We start from the raw sequence: 22,381 nt of genomic DNA, 5'->3' as shown, positions 1-22,381 counted from the left end.
CGGGTCCTTGCAGCTGTGCTGCATGTTACTGAAGGGCTGCATCTTGAACTGAAAAAGAGGGAAGTGTGCAGGAGAATGAAGATGATGAGGAAGCTAAATTATTTTTAATACTCCTGAATCCTCATTTTTTTTAAATGCAGTGCAGCCTCTGCAGCGAGAGGCAGCCTTCAAGGAGTCAGCAAAGCTGCCGGAAATGTGGGCACCCATCCAGCTGCTGGCAGTGCTCCGGTCTGGAGGAGGGGGACAGAGCCAAGGAACAGGCATGTCCTCTGATCTGCCACTGTCTGAGAGCTGCACCGCGGAAAGTGCTCTGGGGTTGGGCACTGCTGTGCACAAAAGGAATTTACTGTTTTCATGACTTTAATGCTTCATGTGCAATCTATGTATCTTCAAGTTGTATTGTGCACCTGCCCCAGAGGCTGTAGAGTTTGAGTATGAACAAACGGGGCAGTAGCACCAAAAGTTGTGCCATTGCATGGAGTGTATCAGAAGCTGTGGCACGATGGGATGTGGCTCAGTGATTCATTAGGTCAGGATGACGGTTGGACTTTTGCAGCCTGGGTGGCTCCATAATGCTCCTACCAGGAGTTAAATAAGCAGCAGGTATCGCTATGGCTGCTCAAACCTGCTGCTGTTATCGACAGCTCGGGCTGACAGCTTGTTTTGGTACAACACAGTTCACCGTAATGTCTCTTTATCTTGAGATAAATAGCTTATAAAGCATAAGTAACCTCTGATGGAAATAAGAGTAGGATTCATTAAGCTTCTATGGACAAGAAAAAGCTAGTGTGGATTTAGAAAGGAGAACGTGTAAAAACAGCAAAAAAACTCTGTTGCTTAATTTGCAGCCGTCATAAAAAAAGTTTAGTGATATAAAATGGTAGCTAGAGGCAAATGCATGTATTGCACTTCTCCTTTGTGTATCATTCACGCTATGGAACAGATGAGCAGAAGTGAAGGCAGAACTCAGGATTTCAAAATAGCTCTCAGACCAGGCAGAAAAAAATGCGGGAAAAGAAGTTCTCTCACAGCACTTTGGTACGGAGCGACCCGCGAACTGCTGTGAGCACACAAGCACACACACACACACACACACATAAACACACACACACACACATACACACACACAAACACACACACACACATACACACACACATACACACACACACACACACACACATACACACACACAGCTCCTGGACAGCCGCAGGACCGCTGCAGGAGAAACATCCCGTGCTTCCAGTGACTTTAAGCCAAGAAATCCAATAGACCAGATGGAATATATCAGCATTCAGGGAGGGCCAATTTAAACACGTGTAAGCACAGGGGGCCCAGCACTCAAACTTTTAACACTTCTAAATGGTTACTGTGTACATAAGAAGGCTGCTCATTTCTGCAGGGGGAACTGGAGGTGGGGGACTGGTAATTGCACAACCCCAGGGGGAAGTACTGGTGTCCAGACCTCAGAAGTCAGGCTGAAAATGGCAGCAACAGCTCCAGCCAGAGGGAACGTGACTGAATGGAGGGGAAAAAAAAACAAAACAACTCCACTTTTTCATCTTGATACCTCATGCAAGCAGCAATCACTGCAAAGAAACGCTTTCTGGGAGCCTAGGGATTGGAGATGCCCAAAGATGATCTTATTTCAGCAGCTGGCTTATATTTTGAAAATACTTCTTTAACCCGAAGTTGCAACAGTGCCTTCAGCACCTGGCATAGGAGCTGAGGAGCTCCTTCAGTGGGTTAGAGCTGCTGCAGTGCCCCAGCCCTGCTCCCAGCTGCAGCTGGCGAGGAGCAGCTCAGCTGCTGCTTCCTCCAACTGTTTATAAGGATAGGCAGTGATAGGACAAGGGGGAATGGTTTTAAGCTCAGGGAGAGAAGGTTTAGATTGGGTGTCAGGGGAAGTTCTTCACAGACAGTGGTGAGATGCTGGAACACGCTGCCCAGAGAGGTGGGTGCTCTGTCCCTGGAGGTATTCAAGACCAGGCAGGATGGGGCCCTGGGACACCTGGTGTAGAACTGGATCTGGAGGTTGGTGGCCCTGCATGTGATAAGGGGGTTGGAACTCGATGATCCTGGGGATCCCTTCCAACCCAAGCCATTCTATGATCAGCTCTGACAGCACTGCTGAGCACTCCTGCTGCCCTCATAGGGTGTGAACTGAAACACATCCTGTGTCTAAAAACAGCTGGCAAAGGAAGTCCTTTCTGTGTGTGTGGGTGACCAGGTGACAGCTCTGAAAGCAGCCATCTGAATTTTGTTAATCTGGTAACCTGCATCAGAAGCAAGGTCTAGGACTGGCTGCTAACATCTAGTTGCCACATCAGTATCCTTGTAGACTGGCTTTCAAATGCTTAGTTTAAGTTTTGTCCTGTTTTGTAACATGCTCACAGCTGTGCCGAAGTAGCAAACACCTGGCTGGCTTCTGGCAGTTGGTGTAAGCAAGGCAGAGTGCTCATGCAGCACCACTGCTACACAAACAGGCAGCAAACACGGCTCTCCTCTTATCTAGAATTGCTCAGGTCTTGTGCTGATGAGTAAGTCTGTCTGCCAGCAGCGATAATAAAGTATTGGTTTTTAAGAACCAATTTTGCTATACAACTGCAAAAGGTTTTGATACATCAATCACTGTATTTTATAAACAGACTTCAAATCTTTCAGTGTTACTGCTGTTTGATAGCAAGTGCAAAATACGTCAAAAGTAGTGAACATCATTACCCAAGAAAATGCCCCTGTAACTCTGGCTGATGCTGTGAGACAAAACGCTCGCACAGCGACTGCGAGCTGAGCCAGGAGAGGAATTTGCAGTAGCAGGAGCCATAATAGCCCATACATTTGTTACTGGGAATGAGCTTCAGGCAGTGAGACTGCAGGGGGAGGCTCTCTTTAATGTGAAACTACAGCCCTGCACGCAAGCAGCTCAAGTCTAGCTGTGTAATGCTGTGGGAAATGTGGCAGTTGGCAACTGCTGTTGATGCTGTCCCTGCATTTTGAGATGGAAATAGTTTATAATTCTAATGGCTGTATTTCTCTTTAAATTGTAAGTTTGATCAAGAAAACCTTCTAGATAAGAAAGGTGTGCTGATATATGTACAGCATTACAGCAGGAGCTGTGGTATATATGGGCAGTTCATAGAAACCAGTGAGGAGCCCTGTGCAGGCAAATGGGGACATATTGAATTGCTTATGAACCAATTCTTCTGCCTTCAAACTGTCAGTGATTTTTCAGTGTGCTTTACAGCAAATCCTGGGCATTAACTCAGAGTTTAATTTCAGTCTTTGAAATATTTTGTTCTTAACTTCCTTTGTCTTCTCCACGTTCATCACACTTCTTACACCTTCTCCCTAAAGATGAGGAACCTTTACAAGTAAGGTATTTTGGTGACTGTGTAACAGTCCAGTTACACAAATCATTATCTCTATAGAAAATTATTCTTGTTTGCATGTTAAGCTGTGTGATTTTCCCAGCAGGACAGTGGTAAGTTCTTTGATACATGCTAAGTAACTGCCTTATGCATAGGCAGAATATAGGCACGCAATGAACAGCAAGTCGATTTTCTTGTGAGGGGAAAAATGTCTCATCCTTCCTAAGGATGCAACTCTCGTATTCTTCTACACATGTCATTATTATCAAGAAAGGAAGATTTTCTTGCCAAGGTATTTGTCACAGAATTTCACAAGCCCTGATAAACCTTGCAAGGTCTCCTAGCTCTCCAGACACAGACACAATTACTGTAGCAGTGTCTTGCAGATGACCTGCAGAACTTGCTGTTGGTGCTGCTTCTTGTGCAGTTTCCAAGCTGGTAGACTCTGTTTTGTGCAAAAACAGGGAAAGCTGTAATTGTGAGCACTGCCTGTATTCCATAGGGAATACAGCCAGGCACCCTGACATGCAACAGGCAGAACCACCTCACTGACAGCTGCTGCAGCTTTCTGTTCAGTGCACACCATCATTCCTGCTGCCCCTTCCACACAAATTACATGTGTGTCCACAGGGGGGAAAGAAAACAAAACCAAAAATGAAAAGAAGCAGCAGAGCCTGGATGGTGGCAGGTGCTTCGTGCCCCACAGCCCTGTGCTTTGAGCAGCTGCTTGCAAATGCCCAGAAATGGATCTGCTGGTCCAATCTGTGCCTGCTCTCCTCGTGTGGGTTTGGAGCCAGGGAACAGCTACACCCTGCTCCCATGTCTGAGTGCTTGCAGCAGGTCTTAGGGGACCTCACTCCCATTTCAGGAATTGTTTAGATTCTTTCCCTTTGCACACCCTGCTGTTAGTGAATGGGAAGATGAGGGCTATGGAGGTATTTGGGCTTTTGTGAGATCTGTGCTTAGTAATTACCGCATTTATAACTCCTGGCTAATGGGAGGCATAAGTCTTGCTGTGCATCCGTGGCTCAGATGCTTTGTAGTCCTTCCCCAGCAGTCGCACAGAAGCCAGCAATTCTCAGTAGGAGTATGGTCATATGTTGTAGAGCAAGGCTTGGCAGTATCATCACTAAGTATAAACATGGCCTCCGTGCAGTACATGTGTGCTTCACTTCTGATACTGCTTCACTGATTTCTCTTTTTCCCTCTTTTTTATGCGCTCAGGAAGAAAATTCTGTACGTTTATTTCAGAGCTTGAAGTTTTCTTCTTGCAGTAACTGTTCCTTCTCCAGAGATGCACCCCTCTGCCTTTTACATAGAGTACTTCTATTTCTGACTGTGATATATTGAGATTAGCATGAAAAATAACCACATCCATGCTCTGGGGATGTACAAAATTCCGTGAGAAAGCAAGGAATTGGGACAGCTGGTCCAAGGATGCCATGAAACTAAAGATGGCATTACTCTGCAGCACAGTACAAGGCTGAAGGAAAGTGGGGGGGAGGGAAAGCATTTTTGCTAAACAAGGTCAAGGTGAACAAAGATCCAAGAACAATGAGCTGTGAGTGCAGGAGGTGGGGGGCTGCTGCTGACCAGCTGGGCTCCCTGGGGAGAGGACTGAACCAGCAGTTCCGTCCTCCACCACACCGCTCAGATCTGCAGTTTATCCTATGGCTTTTCATTTAGAAAAAGTACTTCTCATACAGAAGATTCTGCAGGTGTGCAAGTCAGTTATGTCAGAAATATTCTTTTAAACCTCCATCTCCAGCAATGCTCAGTTATAACACTTTGTATGCTTCAGAGCTGCTGCTTGCAAGGTGTGTGGGTGCTGCTTATGCCTGTGTATTTACTAAAGCTTTCCAACAGGAACATGAAGGCCTAGGTTTGTTAAAGCACCTAAGCACAGTCCAAAACTTTTATTCCTAGTGTGGGAATACTCAAGTTCAGAGGTTAATTTGCCCATTCCCACGTGCAGGACCCCTTTGCTCTCTGCCGTTTCCCAGGACGCAGCACTCACAGCACGCTCCCACACTGCCTGCAGGACGGGGTGCTTTGCTCCGCTCCTCCAACCTTTACCATAATAGGTGACAGGACATCAGCCCCTGCTCTGCCCTCATAAACAGCATGGAACTTCATTGCCATTTGAAGCAGAAAGTTTTGTTTCGCTCAGCTCCAGTGAGCTGGGGTTCTGTGCTGTAGCTTTTTAACAAAGGCACAACACCAGATGGGAATGTTGCCTTTGCGAGTCCTGGAGGCCTGAGGGCGTCCTTCCTTTCCAAGTAAGAACTGCTGATATTATCAGTGTCTGAATGGGGCCTGGTTTGCTTTATTGTAACTCATTTTAAGTGCTTTTTTTTCTCCCTTCTACTGAAAGCTTAAGGATTCCTCGAGAGATTTGTACCACACAGCCCCCTGTGCAGAAACCAAACCTATTTGCTGTTTAATTATGATCTCAGTACTGGTAGCACAGGGTCCATCTTTAATGAGTTAGTTCAGTGGAACAGTGATAAATGAACCAATGGGCTTGCAGTTAAAAAAAAAAAAAGAAGTCCTCTGCTTATCCCAGCTGAGGAGCCCATGGGTGAATTCCTTTTAGCTCAGTTTTCTTCCTCAGCTGAGAGCAGATGAAGGCCGTAACACTGAAGCAGCTGCCCACGCACACACTGCCTCTATGTACACCTTTACGTGCAAAATCCAAACTGAATACGTCAGTGCTGTCAATCCAGGGATAAAGCGATGGCTTGTTCTCAGGCTGAACGTGCTAGAGAAGTATTTAACAGCAAAGCTGAAACTGAAAAGGCGGAAGATGTGAGTACTTAAAAAAGGAAAGAGAAGCTTTTTCCCAAAGGAGAGCAATGAAACTAGAAGATTCTCCATCTACTCAGGGTTTAAAACAATGCTCTACTGTTTGCCTGGTTGTATTAAATAAGAAAAAAATAAAGATTTTACAGTTACAGAACGTTAGGCTGTGCGAAAGCCTTTATTTCTTTTTAAGATGTCTCTGGAGGAGACCAGCTACTGGGGAGATGGCCAACCCAGATTCTGGATGGAAAACTCCTGCCTGAAGGAAAAAATGAATGCTGGTCAGCGCTGCGCAGCTGGGATTCATCACGCTCCCCATTTCTTACAAGTCTTTGTGCATCTGATCGGGGGCTTACTGGTGGGAAGAAGCACATGTTGCTGCATGCCTCAGATGTGATCTACGACTCCTTTCCTTTACGATGAAGCCTGATCTGGACTTCAGTGTGTCCTGTGGGCGATCTGCTCTGCACGGCTCACCTGTGGCATGAGGCCAAGCACCCAGGCAGGATGTGCACAGCACTAAAATGGTACAGGAGATGGAAAAAAGACGTATGCTGTTAGGCATCCATCCACGTGAACAGGGCCACCTGCTGAGTTCCCTGAAATCCTGTCATAACAAGTGACCAGTGTTTATCCAGCCTTTTCTTTAACCTAGAGAATGAATTGTTAAATCACAAAGCCATCAGTGTACCCTAGTAAAAATTAATGAAAATACGTGCCAAATCTCACAACAAGGAGAGCAAAAGAAGATAATTTTCTGTGGAAATATACAGAGTCTAACCAGGTGGATTTTTATTTTGATTCTCTTTCTCCTCGGTATGAGATCTGCATGAATATTATCTGCCAAAAGTCAGTGTCCTGCTATCCTGTACTAATGAGAGAAAAGTCCTGAAGATGTTCTGGAAAGAAAGGGAGGAGAGCCTAGATTAAGCACGATGTTTTTCTTGTTCTAGCCTTAAACTGAAAGGATAAGCATGACAATAAGCGTGTAATGCTTTCACAGCGATGTAACTCACTCAAGAAGCACAAAGGGTGCCTTTACAATCAGAGCTCCTTTAGGGGATAATGCTAAAGGCGATCATCTGGTTTCATGCTTTTATCTCATTAGTTGTCTCTATGTATTGTGAAATTTATCATATCAAGAGGAACATCCTGATTAAGGGGACGCTTCCTCTGTCACGAAGGTGTCTCTCATACAAGTTTAAGGGCAGGAGCAATGACTGCCTGTAGTGGAGAAGTTCACTCCAAGTGCAACCTTTTATTTCAGGAAAGCAGAAATGGAAAAGAGGTTGGAAAAAATCTTGCAGTGGTCAAGATGGCTCTCAGGAGGTCTGTTTTATTATTCTGGCGAAGGATGCGAGTAACAGTGATGATTCCCTTCTACGTACCCTTATACAAAAACACAGCCATTTGGATTCAGAACTGAATTTGGAGAGGGAAAAGTGGAAAAATCCCCTGACTATATGCAACCCGAAGAAAATCCATGGATAAGCTTCAGTGATAAACACAGATATGCAGAATGTGCCATCCTCGTGAGGCTTCAGGCCTGTGAAATCTGAATACACGTGTCCAGAGCTTATTCCTGCTGATACCTACACACGTAATACAGGCATCCAGCTGAATGTTGGTATAATGCAGAAATGTTACCTCTGAGTACAGCAGTCATAACAGTCTCTAGAGAGACTCCACACAGCCTGAATCAGGCCCAGCTTAATAATAAGATTAAAACGTGCGCAGCCCCCGTGCTGTTCTCATCTCGCTGTTTCAGATGCCAGCAGAGCTGCTGCCTCTGTATCTGTTAAGCAATGGCAATTGAATAAAAGACAATTTCAGCTCTCCTGAAAGTATTTGTGCTTACTGAAATAATTAATTCCACCAAAACAACTGCTGCCTCTAGAGCTATTCGCTCTGTTTTGCTGTTTCTAATCTCAGGCATGAATTTTTAGTGCCTCCAGTACATGCTAAAGAACAGAGCCCAGGACGCACTGCTTTTCCTTTGGAGGCAGTTCTATGAGGAGGGCCTGGCAGTCTGCAAGATATGCTTGTCTAGAGAAAGAAGGATACCACGCTCATGTGTCCTTATATGTTTCAGATTTTTCTGAAACAGCATCTATCTGTATTCTTGCACTTGCCATGCAATGATCCAGGGCCATTCAACTCTAATGATATAAACAAGGAGCAGAAGGCAGTGACTGCCACAAGAAGCCCTCAATCAAATCATGTATTTGTATTCTTTTCAGTGATGACAGGAGCATGAAGAAGGAGTGACCGTATGCTTGTCATTCTTTAGCAGTAACTTTTATACCAAAATAATCTCAAGTATTTGCTAGAGGTTTGCACCACAAAGCCTAATAAACACAATAAACCAGTATTTGTGCTCCAAATACAAATATTGCTATGCTGCTCACAGAGAATGGAATATTAGCAATAACATTTAGATTATTATCACCTAGTAGTCTGGCTCTGTGATATTCTGAAATAGATCTAAATCATTTACTTTAGTTAACAGTCATCATTTAATGAAACTTCCTGGAATGACTTAGACCAAAAGACAGAAAGTTTGCAGCCTTGCTTGTGCAGGCATCGCACATCATATATTCAACATTATGAATTAACTGTCCTTTTTCAGATCTGGAATAGGAACCTTTCTGTTTATTCTCCTTGCTTCATTTCAATTACTGCTAATTTGAGCTGCTGATGTTGTTATTGAGCCCTGCACTGCCATGGATTTGAAACTTCCTTTGGCAAAGCACTGCACAGAATGTAACTCAGCTCCATGACAGGGAGGTCAGCTACACTTGCTGCCAAACTTGCTGCTGGCATGGTTTATTATTACTCCACCCCCTCCAAGTCTATTCAATGGTTCTTTTCTGCAGCAATCTGTTCTCTTCCTCTGAGCCTGATGGTGCTGCTGGGGATCTCTGCCTTTGCGGTGGGCAAAGTTCCTCAGCTGCTGGCAGTGCTGGACCCTGCCTAGCTCCAGGCATCTCCATGTTCTATGGAGGAGTGATGCTACCAGCATCTCCTCATCATCTGGGGAGCCTGTCTACCCTTTCTTCAAACCTAAATCCTGAAAGTGATTTACCACTACCTGCTTTCAATGCCCTGTCCTCAAATATTAAATATTCTCATTCTCACAGACAAAGTGCAAGCTTTCTGACTGCTTTACCCTTTCAGCATGCCTAATAGCCAGTCCTCCTATGAGAAAGATGATAAAATCACATTTTCTTACAGCAATGGGCACCCCGGTGAGCCTCTCAGCCCAGCTCCCTGCTTTGTGAGCTCATTAAACGCAGCCCAGTGGTGCTGGTATAATGTTGCATCAGATGACACTTATTTGATTTTAATATACATGGAAATCACTTGTGGAAAGCTTTTATTAAAAAAATAAAACTCAGTACCACAACCTGATCTTATATAGAGAGACACTGCCTAGAAATGTGAGCAGTGTGTGAGAGCATGTGTGATTTCTGACAAATGGAGGCAGTGGGTGAAGAACCTAACAAATGTCATCTGTCATTGCCAACATTTTGGCCTCATGTTTGTGCTCAGAATCAGCTAAGACTTCTTTTTTTCCCCCCTGTGAATTGCACATAGGATCCGAATCTCTCTGCAGTTGCTGTCTTAGAACGTAGCCGGTGAGTTCTGGGTAACAGAATATCGGTGCTGGTTAGAGTGAATCTTTAGATGTGACTCTGCACAAGAAGTTATTCAGGGCAGCACTGGGTATGTTACCGACATCCAGGGTGTGCTTGAGAATTCTAGAGCTGTGTATTTCATCCCAGAATAAAACACAGACCAAAAATTGTTAAAGTAATTTGGCATATTTCAGTATTGCAGAAATATACAGCTGAATTGCAGAGTTTGCATATGGCTGTATGACTGTGTTGTTTCATTACTTTCCTCTTCTACGTTTACCTGTTTAGGATCATATATTTAAAAACAAAAGCAGCATTATCTATTAGCTGTATATTGATAAACAAAGAAACTGTGTGTGCCTTGAAGTGGTTCACTCCTTCATTTCCCATATAAAGATAACTATAGAAATGTGACTAGATGGCCAAGATACAGTAAGAAAAGGTTGTCCCTATGCCTGCCTAGCTGAAGCACAGAAGGAAAAATGTTTAAAGAAAATGTTTGCTCTTGCTCTCTTTACAGAGTTCCTTTGTACCCTAGGCAGTACTCATGCGGTTCTATTTATTTATTTGTATACATGTATGCATTTTGAAAGCAGAGCACCGTGTTTCTCAGACTGTATTGGCTCTGTACAGGATGTTTGGTGATAGCATTCTAATTTCCTGCTGCGGACGGAGGACAACCATGCATTGCACGGTGGCTGTGGCCTGAAACAATGTCCTGAATTCCAAAATCTTGTCATTGTCATCCTCAAGGTCTGATCTTCTAAGTGCAGAAGAATACTTTCTGGTTTCTTATAGTTATGTTTATTTTGCACTGTGACAACTTGACAAACAGAGCAAGTTTGAATCTTACCAGGTCTGTTTTTGCCTCATTCCTCCTTGTTTTAATAAAATAATAAGTGATTTATATTTCTGTATTCCAGATGAATTGTGTTATGTCAGTGGCTGCATTAGGAGTGACTTTCAGTACTGTTATCCTTGCTTTAGTTTTAAAAGTGGAAGGACAAAAGGAGACCTGTGGGTCATGAAAGCAGCAGATGAACAGCTTCAGAGATAGGAATGGTGAAACGTGTGCAGTGGATTATGTTCTAAAAACCACAACCAACCAATCAAAGCACAAAATGAAAAGAATCCACCCAGCCAACCAAACCAACAACATTCTGAAGTGCTGTATCTAATTCTGCCAAGCTCTTATGACTTATAAGATCTCTGGAACTCTTAGTTCTGTGTCATTTGTTGGCTGTCATTCTTACTCCATATGCTAGCTCATGTGTTTTAGTTAAATATGGGCAACTATAATCACATTCTGTTCTTAAAGTGTGCAATCTCCTCCTCTCTTTCTTTGTTATAAAAGAAAAATGGACTTTCCTTTACCAAAAAAGTGCCCAAACCAGTTTAGACTTCTGACAGTGTCTGCATTTCCAAATGATAAGGACATATTTCTATGAAATGCAGTATTTTGCAGGGATTTAAATGTGACATTAAATTTTCCCCATTGATTGTAGGACCACAAAGTTATTTATCTGAGTATCTACTCGAATAGATATGATCTGGGAAATGTACAACACATCCCTACTTGGGTGAGGAAAGACCATACAGAGTACTGAACGACATCCAGTGCGTCAGCTTGCTTGTTGTTTAACAGACATTCTGTATTGCATTAATAGCAGCATGGGAAAAAGCAGGTTTACAGCTGCAGCCTCCACCCTCGGGATAACAAAAGTACAGTGCTGAATTTGGAAGGGTCATCACTTCCCTTCTACAAGCACATTTTTGTTCCTTGTCAAGTACAGAGTGTATGACGCTTTCTCTCAGAACTGTTTTGTAATTCTAACAATTCCAAAAGTGTCTATTACCTCTTGTTCTGGCCTTCTGCTGTATTTCTGGAGTTACAGTTTAAGATGGCCACTGTTGCCTGAGTGCGTCAGGCTTGGTGCTAACTTGGGGAGGGGAAAACAGTTCAGTTTTATGGTAACAGATGTATTTGCACAGAGCCTTTATAGGATTCAGTGGAAAAAGTCTCCTCTCTGAATCCTTGCAGAATGTGCAGCACTGGGTAGCAGCACGTAGCTAATGAATGAGTTCCGCAGAGTAAAGCTGTTTGGCTTGCTTTTCCTAATTGAGATGTGCAGCACTGAATGGCATGAGCTAAGTGGTGAGTGGAACGGCCCAAAGCCCCGATAGCTGCAAGACGTTATGAACACCAGCAATGCTGCCTCCACTTGAAAATATATAATCCTCATCCTTGTACAATAACAAACCTGTTCTGCTCTGCCAGTCCCCATAACCCCAGTGCAGTGGGAAGAAAAAGAGAGAAGGCACTGCAATTTCCTTGTGCAGTGCCAGAGAGCACTCAGAGCAGCGCTGTGCCTGGGAAGGCTCAGGGGAGGCCAGCTTGCCAGCCCTGGCACCTCGTAGATTCTCAGCACTATTTGTTGCTTTTTTTAACTGAAAGTGAGTTGAAACTAATCAAAACTCCCTACTTTGGCAGCCAGGGATTCCACAGCCAAGCCCTGCTTAAACTTACTGTGTAGCTTTGTTACAGGACACTTTCTGAGTAAACTGAGTGGAATTTAGTGTAAAAGCAGAGTAAAGAATCTTGATTTTTTCTCTTATATTTTCTGATGCATCCTAATTTTTGGCCTGCACAAAGATAAACCTGTTCATGCAAACTATTGTTTAATGGCCATATGATGAGTCAGAGCCTTGCTGAAAGTTGTGCTAAAGCTGTAGAAGAACATAAACGTTGAACCAAAATGGAATTGCAGCCTTTCTTCTCCTGCCCTGAGGTACAGTTTCAGCCTCTGAAACTCTTGTTTGCTCTTTCTAAAATATGAAGCCAAATTCTCTGGTGTGAAATGCTGTACTTGCACATATGCTGATAAACCAGTGTGGTTCTGCAGCAAGAGAAGGAGCTCTGACCTCATCACTGCTTTTTTTTTTCATAGATGATTGACTGAAAAACAGTATTTACTCTGGTCTGAAAGGGCCTTCAGACTGGTTATAGCTGTATTCACTTCTTCAACTGTGGAGAGGGAAATTCATGAATTATAAGAAATACCAATCTTTAATATAAGCTGAGAACTTTCTTTTTAAACTGCTTTGATTGAAAATGTTGAAGGGCTGAAATATTATTTGAAATGCATTTATTTTTGATAAAATTCCATAGGATTTCTTGTCAATATTTCAAGCTGTCAGACAGCTCTTACTTCCCGCGTTTATTGTTTCCATTAGTTTGTTGCATACAATATTGCTTGAAAAACTGAGTTTGTGCTGTGCAATAGCAAATCCAGCTTTTTGCTCATCTTCAGACTAATGGAGCTGATACTGGTGTCCATTTTGTAGACTCAACATCCCTTAGACACACACAAAAGATGTGTGTTCATATACATATGTGTGTGCATAGCACCATTAGATTTTGCTTATTTTTGAGAAATGAGACTTTGCCTTTTAACCAGGTCTCATCTTGCAAACACTCATGTAGGTTTCCACAATGAAATTCTGTAATTTCATCTCTGTGACTCCACAGGACAGTAATAATTGCTTCAGGTTTTATTATCTACTGTCTAAGGCCTTTGTCATTTCACAGGCTACCACGTGCATTTATTGGGATATCCCGCTTCTAAGATAAACAGTGGTTAAATCTTGTTATCATAAAGTGTAAATGGCTGGAATGAAGCGAGCAGTCCTATTTCTCAAACACTGCAGGATGAAATCACATACATTGGGGAACTGTTGCTTATTGAGAAATTATTTATGAGTTGAATTATATCACTTCTAAATATATAAAGAGTTGGGCTGGCTTCCAACAATTACTAAAGAAGTGAGCCAAGCGATGCTTTCCAATTAAATCAGATGGGCTTTTTTTCATTAAGTTCTCAGTGTTTTGTGTTTGTTCTTCTGCTGCTCATGATTTGAGCAGATAACGCATTAACCTTGTACAACAGAACTCTCACACATCCCCTCTTTGGTATCCTTTCATGCAGTGGTGATCCGTAGGTGTCTCTGTAGGTGCTTTCTACATGAAAGGTTTCTTTCTTGTCCGTATAAATGCTGCTGGTGATGCTTAAGCTCTTGCTTTTTTTTTTGGGACGAGTTGTTATATGGAGCTTCAAAGCTTCTGACTTCTGATGGCTCATTTAGATCTCTATAGTTTAGTCTTTGATAATGACTGTGATCAAAAAATTGCAGAAAACAGAGCAGTGCAGCAAACACTGACCTCTGCAGTAGTGCATACACTGCCTAGGCTATGGAAGGAAACAGGCATAACTCCCTGACTTCATGCATTAGAAGGGGAATAAAGATGAATTAATTAAAAACAAAAGTGCTAAAGAAAAGACAAATCCATCAAACCACAAAGCACTCACTTTCCCACTTGTACTGGAAGAAATTCAGAAGCTTACAGAGAGTTTATGAACCACCTATGCACTACAGTTCAGTGTATAGCACTTGTACCAGCTCTCTATAGAGTGAAAAAATGTCACAACACTCAACAGACGTTAGGCTCTATTTTCAAGGTAAAAATGTTATAGAAAGTTACTGGTTTAGGCTGAATCCTAGGCTGTGTAGACCTGAATAGACATAATCAGACCAAAGCAGCTCATGACCTTTTTTCAAAGTATCGATTAAAAAGGTAATTAAGAAAACTTAGTCAATTAACTATAAGCTTAAATTTACTATAAAAATGCTCTCAACTGAAGAAATGTGAAGTAATCTACAAAATGAAGCAAAACAGTGAAAGTTGCTGCAGTAACTACTGGAGTGTGAGAGGTCAGTCTTCCCATTGCTGCCTACAGTCATTGCTGCTGCAGAGTTGCCTTTGTTCCACGATGAAGGAGTTTTTCTCCTCTGGAGTTCATACGGATTGTCATGATTGTGAGATTTGCCTATTTTACCTATTTGAAGTTTGCCACTCAAAAAAGAATATTTTTTCCCCAGTACTTTGGAGTAGACAGCAGGCTCCTGTGTCTCTGGCAGATCTACTTAGCTGTGTTACTGGTTCATCTAGTCACTGATTGATCTTTCACAAGATTAAAATAAAGGTTTCTCCTCCACTTAGCTGGAAAATGAAACCAGATTGCGTTACTTGGAAAAACGATTTAAAATGATGGAAACAATTCTTGTACAAGAAAGACAGAAATAACTCATCACAAGGGTATTCCTCAGTTGCCCATTGAAATAGCAACTTATTGTGCTTTGCTTTTCACTGACGCACTTCTGCAGCAGTTCTCTCAAAAGAATCTACAGTTGGTAGGTCTGAACTGCTGCTTTCTGTCTGGAAATGGAGTGGCTATTCCATAGCCTTTATCCAAAAGCTCCTTTTGAAAGATGAAACACTGGACCACAGAGATCTGCCAGAAAACGCCAGTGGGAATGTAGGAAGGCGGTCCTTCAGTCCTTGCCTAATGTCTGTACATCCTGCCAGCTCCTCCCTTCCTGTATGACAATTCATATGCTGTAATAGTGGCTATCATTGCTCACACCACATATAGGAGCTTCAGCCAGTGGATTCATGAAGCCAAATCCATCTGTCACACTTCCACACCTCCACCAGCCTTCATGAGAACTTCCCTGAAACAATGTTCAGCAGTTACTCAGGCTTGCAGGCAGAACACAGCTTTACCCAAACTGCTCTCCTTCCTACAGAATGGAATTATCCATGGGATCATATAACTGAACAATCTACTGTTTTCAATAAAACCTTTTTTAGAACCTCAAGTTTTCAGGGCACAGAACTACCGTCTAAACGGATGCTTCTACAGGATTGCAGCTGTCTTCCTGGGAGATGGTACATCCTTACAGAGACAGACAGAATTAAGATAATGAGTGATGCACCTTTAGCAGGGGGAGGACAGCTTCTGGCCGTGTGAAAAGTATCTCTGCTTTTCCTTTATGTTGTATATGGATAGCAAAAACTGTGTCTGTTCCCCATGGTTACGCCTGTCAGTCTCTTAGATAATACTGCTTACAATCAAACGGTACTTTAAATCAGATCAGGAACAAAATCCACCATCCTGGTGAGTTACACACCTCCCTACATCTTCACAATGACATTCAGAGGGCAGTAGCACATAAAAATACATCTTTCTGTACTTTAAACACATGCCCTTGAATAAATTTTTATGGAATATCTGCTTGCACTCCCACAAGCCATTAACTTCTTTAGAACACTTACCAAACAAGACCAGCCATGAACAGTCATTTATAGGCAGAATTTAAGGTGTTTTTTTTTTTTTTTAAATGCTGTATTATCTGGGGTAGTGCAACATATAGAGAATTGCTACAAGGCCAATGTAAGACCTTACAAGCATATGGACCATAGGTCCATACTGAAGTATATCAAATGGAGAAATTTTTTACCAGAGCTGGAATAGGATAGAGGAAGGAGTGGGAGAAGGCAAAGCCTTATCCCCCTCTCACCCACAGTTCAGCTCAATCCATTCGTTCTGTTATGTTACTGGAGCTGTGCAGTGTGTGCTCCTCTCCCAGATCAGGACTGCAGCCACCCCTGCTAATCGTAAAGTTTAACCTTCTCAGCCCCTTTAGCAGCAGCTCACATCCAAAATAGCACTTAGCTGCTCCAAAAATTATCATAGCTTCTCTTTTTGAGTCACTGCCAATGCGGATTCTGTCAAATTGGTTATTTACAATACATCCTAAGAGCCCTTTGACATCCCAATCAGTAGCAAAATGAAATAATCATTGATTTCTTACAAGATGTATCAATCTTTATGCCTTTATGGAGAGGAAAGAAAACAGAGGCTTCAGAGATAATCAGAGTAATAATAACTTATAAATCTCCATCTGCAGATAGCAACACATACTTGCATACATTCAACGAATAAGGATTTTAAACATTTTCTACATTTTATAATTTGAAAGCTCTCCTCTTAAATCATACTGAACCACAGAATGGTTTGGGTTGGGAGAAACATCAAAGATGATTTAGCTTCAACCCTTTAGACATCGGTAGAGATGCCACAACTGAAAGACGTATTTTCAATTCCCAGTTGTAGAATAAGTCTCACTTAACGAGCCATCACCATGTAGTGTGTTGCTACTAGTAAACAGCCATTAAAATGAAGGCTACCTGACAGAGTGCAGACCTAGCCAGTTATTAATGATAACACTTAGCACCTAGCTGATCTAAGAGTCTCTTTCTGCTCAGTGAGAACTGAGAAGTCTATTGCATTTGTGCCAGAAATGTCATTCTGCAACATTCCTGTTTGGGAATGGAAAGTGAAAAGAAACAGACGCATATCCCACCCTTTCCCTTCCAGGCAGGAGCTAGGAAAATCATATCAAATTGTATAGAGAAGAATTTCTTGGTTGAAAAGAAAAGGTTGAAAGTAGAAAGCTGGGATTAGAACTACCTGCCTCTTCAATATTGCAATTTCTTAATCATTGGAAAGGTAATGTCCTCACTGAAATATTTCCTGTAGGACAGTGCTTACATAATAACATCTAAGATGAAGAGGCTCAGCCCTATATTTGGACTCCCACCACATTCAATTTAGAAAGTATCTGAGAGAGAAATCTGTCTCTATGTAACCTAAACATTTGTATCCTCATATAGTTTGTACAAAATTCCTTTTTTAACTTCCATACAAAAATGCTACCTTCAAATCTTCTGAAAAAATACCAGCAGTATCTTCTTCTCTTAAACTGCAAATATCTTTGTCCATTTATGCTGTCCACCTCAGAGAACACCACCATTATTTTGTAATTTATCCAATCACCTAATCCTTGTCCTTGTAGCCAGCAGATTTCACACTCAAGCTGAGAATTTTCATTAAGGTTTGAAAAAGGAGAGATTTTGGGACACAGCTGATCATGATGCCTTTATTACACACAAGTATTAAAAAGTATTTTGGTAAATGTGAACTTTCCAAAGCTTTATGCCATTTGAAACTGTGTACTTAGCATGAAACCTTGGTTTTCCAGTTCTATTGTTTTCTGTATTTGAACATAAACTTTGCTGTGCTAGGAAGCCAGCTTCACCCATAGGCCACTTAACCATCATTCAGAATGGGGGAGGAAAGATTACTGTACTGGAATGCTGCTGTTTCTTAGCAACCATGAAAGACAGAGTGAAGGATATTCAAGAGAAACCCAAATAACATCTCCAGATTGAGAACTTCCACCTAGAATACCTGCTAGCATGGTAGTCAATTAATTCTAAATTTCCATTTTCCTACTCTGGTGCTATGTTCCTTGCAGGCTTGAAAAGCTTGACTTGCACAGTCTGAGATGGCATTTCAGCATTTAATTTCCACAGAGCTGATTTCTACCAGCTACTTGTTGCTACTTTGGAAAAACTGTAACATTTGATTAGAAAAATATTTTTCTGTTTCCTTCCAAAATAATGTCTGACTTACATCCATCTCCTCACCTTGTGGGTGTTTTACCAGTGTAAAGCTGCAAGGTTATGCCCTGTTCCAATGCTACACAAAAAAAAGGAACTGATTTTATTAATAGCAAGGTGGGAAATTATGATGATTCCTCATAATTCTAATCAAGTATTTTGAGCACTTAAATTACGGTGTTCTGAGGATGCTCATTTCACATTACCAATTTTACACTGCAAGACAAACAATAGAATTGCTGGTTTTCAACAATCTGAACAGAATCTAAAACACTCTAGCAGCTGAAAACTCCATTTATGTGGGAAATTGCATCTGGCACAGAAAGGGAAGAACAGTGGGGCCAATATATAACATTGGCACCCCCAGGCAGAGGGCTCCCTTGGAGCAGGGAGACCATCTTAAGAGGAATCCTGCCCCACATGGCACAGGGTGCTCCTCAGCAGCCAATCAAGGGCATTGCTGAGCACCTGCACCTGGTGCTTGAAATGGAAGAGAGGTGGTGGGAAGGCATCTGGCTTGCTGCAGGGAGTACAGAGAAGAAGGTGCTTGTGGAAGGCTTGGGCACAACTTGTCAGGTGAGTGCTTGGTGCTACTGAGAGGTCTTGAAGCTGTTGGTTGTTGGAGGCTGTGTGAATTTTCTATGCTGGTATTGTAGTGTTCTTGTTTTTTCTGGTCTTGTGTGGCCATTTGTTGCTGAGCAGTGTGAGAGGCTGTGTTTTGGGCTGGAGGGAGCATTCATCTGTTTCAGGGCATACTTTGGGCAGCCTAAGTAGCTGTCTTGAAATGTCTACAAACAAAAGTGGTTTTTCACAGAGCTGTAGGAAGAAGCAAGCGTGTATAAGGTTTCTGCAGTCTGTGTTATCCTAGCTCTTGAGGATATGAAGGGAAGCCAAAAGCTATAGGTGAAGCTAGTGTTTGTCTGGGTGGTCGGTGTACTCTGGTCTATTATCCCATGGAACTGAGAATGGATCTAACTGGTAATGCAGGCTGATGCTTTTGCTGAAACAAAAAAACAAAAAAGCTCTAAACATATAAATATCTGAAGCTGCAATTCTTTAGCCATAAATTCATAGTGGCATCTGGAAGGATGTTCTGCAGGGTCCCACGTGAACCAACACGTCATCTCTGCAGACATCATGTGTGCTTGCCAATCTATCAGATTATGTGTTTAAAGGACTCTCTAGCAACGGCAGGGAGGTGGGGAAAGAGAGGAACCAGTTGGGTTAATCAGTAGAAACAAGTATATGCTCCATGCTCAAGTGGTGCTTGCTGAAAGAGCATGGAGCCTTACCCTGTAAGCTAAAAGGTGCCCTGGAAATAATGTCATATTATAATTTAATTGCTTTCTGTTGAGGTACTTCATTTTAATGTAAAAGGTAGATGAATGTTTAACCATCCTAGTATTCAAATAAGTATCATCAAGGCTTGATTAGTTTATTTCTGGCAGCGGAATAGCTGAACATTATGCCGATTGCTTTCTGCAGTAGTCTTGTTCATGCATTGTATTTCAATAAGTGTTCTCTGATGAATTCATCTTGCACAGCCCAATTGACTTTGTAGCCTGCTGACTTTGGAAGAATAAATGCCTTTCCCTATGTTCACTTGTTGGTCAGGATGAGGCTGGCATTTGCAGCAGGACTCTGGAATGCTGCATCTGTTAAGGCTTAACCTAAAACCTACCAGACCTTTCTTTCACCTGTTCTTGCACATATCAAAGCCTCATTTTAATGCCCTTCAGTCTGCTCAGACTTTTCTAGGGAAACTTATAGCACTATGGCAAAGGATTAAGGCAACTCATAATTCTTAAGTTCTAACATTCCTTTTTGTTTGCCTGTTTGTAAAAAATCACATTTCTACAATAGACTAAACAGACCATCTATCTTGAGTCACTTTAGGAACAGTTCTACTTTTCTAAGACTTTTTCCTTCCATATATGGCTTTGTTGTAACAAGACAAAAACTGCAAAGACCCCAGATGTTTAATGTCTGACATGACATTCTCAGGTTTGCCAGAAAGTGGATCTGCTCCTCAGCAACTGCACTCGGTATTAATTTGCCTCTTGGCCTCACTGTAGTACTGAGCTGTAAAACAACATGTAATTGGTCTCTAGGCTTGGATGGTGTATTCCTAACTGTGCAGAAATTTGCCTTTTTCTTCTGCAGGTGTGATTTACACTCACAGCTTCTAGGCAATAGCCAGGTTTCATGTACGACTACCTACAGGAGATAGAGGTCTCATTTAAAAGCACATGTGTGTGTTCATTTAGCTGTCAGTAATAACTTGTGCTCGAGGCTACATAATATGAAAATACAAGATATGAGTGACAGACCTTCAGGTGCAGTTTGCTGATGACTTAGGCGATACTTTCAGAGCCAGCTGGCACAGAAGGTGGCTGCACCTGGCCTTCTGAAGGAACATGAGCTTCTGCACAGGTGAGAGCAGTCTGTGGGGCAGTACCTTCTGTATCTGCTATGGACCAGCAGTACCTGAGGTGTGCTGAGGGAGAGAAGGGGGAACAATTTGAACTGAGTCTAGTGAGGCAAGAAGGGGCTGTGTATTTAAAAACCTCATGTAGCCTGATGGCATAAAATACAAGTGGTGCACACTTGATCTCATAACATATTCTATAATCTTCCAGCTAGAAGCAGAGAAGTTTCTGATTTTGTTTTGGGGATAAGAATAATCAATACTGAGCTGTAGTTATATTTTGGAAATCAATGTGTTAATCACCAATTTGCAGGTGATTTTTAGGTAACTGACTGATCAACAAGGCTTGGAAGTTCTGAGGTTACAGCCAGTAAAGGTTGCTTGGCCGTTGCTGGGACTGGTGGGCATACAGACACTAACTGGGGTTGTGATCTTCCTTGATAAAGATTAAAGCTTGTCTCTAACAGTCTGTCTGTTTTGAAAACCAGATAGAGTCGAGGATATATTTGGCAAAGGCTGTTCTGTTTGCTTGTATCTTTGCTTGTATAAAGTGAAGTTAGAATAAGTTTGGTTCGGTGTCGAAAATCTTGCATTGTTGAACTATGCTTTAAATCACTGTGTCTTGAGTTTCAGTATTAATTTCAGATAATTTTTTTCAACCTCATATTTTTTATCATCTAATGCATTCTTTTATGGGATAGGACAGGTAGGCTAGAGGAGGTGCTTCTTTTCTAAGACAGTATACCTTCAGAGCCTAATGCAGTGCTTGCAGCTCTTGCAGTTAGTCTGACAGTACAAAAAAATCATTTCATGGGCTACAAATAAGTGGAGTGCTTCTTGTTCTGTCTCCAGCAGACATTAATCTCTGTGTGCCTTAGTGAGCTTTACAGAATCACAGGGTTGGAAGGGACCTCAAGGATCATGAATCGCCAACCCCCCTGCCACAGGCAGGGCCATCAACCCCCCATTTAATACCAGACCAGGCTGCCCAAGGCTCCACGCAGTCTGGCCTTGAACACCTCCAAGGATGAGGCATCCACAACCTCTTTGGACAGCCTGTTCCAGCACCTCACCACTCTCTCTGTAAAGAATTTTAGCAGACTTCCAGTGTGGGGAGTGGGGAGGTTGTCCTGTTGTGATCTCATTTCTAAGTGAAACAAACAGACTGCGCAGTAAGAGAAGGAAGGTAACATTCACTAAAGCTGTTAACTAGCAAGATTTCAACTTAGGTTTATGTAAGTAAGACTACTGTTGCAGCTCTGTTAATATCTCAGATTAAAGTGGTTTTGGAGAGTTCTATAGGTTAGGCTTCAGCATGCGTCCTAGAACAAGAGGTCTGGTGCCAGGTTACTAAAGCTTATCACCTTACATCATCATTTATTATTCCTTCCACTAAGGCTTTATCTGAGTTTAAGAGACAGAAGGTAGACTGTTCTGAAGCACCTATCACACTATAGGAACCAGCTTCCTGCAGGAAGCTGTCTTACCAGGCAGGTTCAGAAAACCTCTGTATCTCCTGACCTGCATACTAGTGAGCTTGGCACCATGCAGACTGACTTGAGAAGACAGTGCTGTAGGGTTTTGTATGGGAAGTCCACACAAACTGTTTACATGGAAATACAGAAACTTGAGTTATGAAGAAAACTGATGAATTCAGGTGGTCTGGGGAATGCTTGTCACTCCAATTTACAGTGGGCTTCTTGGGGACAATGTGGACTCAAGCCATGGTGCGTGCACTGCAGCCGTGGAAAGCAGCCTGCATCCCTCCACTGCTGACAGTGC

At 42.3% G+C, this 22,381-nt stretch overlaps 3 protein-coding genes across 4 annotated transcripts in view; 2 read left to right on the top strand and 1 right to left on the bottom strand.

Annotated features, from left to right (window-relative positions):
• Positions 1–22,381, top strand: part of GLDN (gliomedin) — a 118,711-nt gene that overhangs the window by 11,381 nt on the left and 84,949 nt on the right. The window contains exon 1 of one of the 2 annotated variants that reach the window (XM_048956691.1): positions 18,469–18,747. The exons of the other annotated variant lie outside the window; for it this stretch is intronic. Coding sequence (XP_048812648.1) covers positions 18,469–18,747 — 279 coding nt within the window. Of the gene's footprint in view, positions 1–18,468; positions 18,748–22,381 lie in introns of those variants that run through there. 2 annotated transcript variants of the gene reach the window in all.
• The window catches only part of TNFAIP8L3 (TNF alpha induced protein 8 like 3), a 41,829-nt gene that overhangs the window by 7,172 nt on the left and 12,276 nt on the right, over positions 1–22,381 (bottom strand). The gene's annotated exons all lie outside the window — the stretch shown is intronic.
• Positions 1–22,381, top strand: part of AP4E1 (adaptor related protein complex 4 subunit epsilon 1) — a 61,010-nt gene that overhangs the window by 26,924 nt on the left and 11,705 nt on the right. The window contains exon 24 of the mRNA XM_048956658.1: positions 141–18,747. The gene's annotated coding sequence lies outside the window, so the exon portion shown is untranslated. The remainder of the gene's footprint in view (positions 1–140; positions 18,748–22,381) is intronic.

Source organism: Lagopus muta, chromosome 10 (genome assembly GCF_023343835.1).
Source record: "Lagopus muta isolate bLagMut1 chromosome 10, bLagMut1 primary, whole genome shotgun sequence".
NCBI classification, from domain to species: Eukaryota; Metazoa; Chordata; class Aves; order Galliformes; family Phasianidae; genus Lagopus; species Lagopus muta.
The sequence above is the reverse complement of the archived record's forward strand: the minus strand, read 5'-3'. Positions and strand labels throughout refer to the sequence as shown.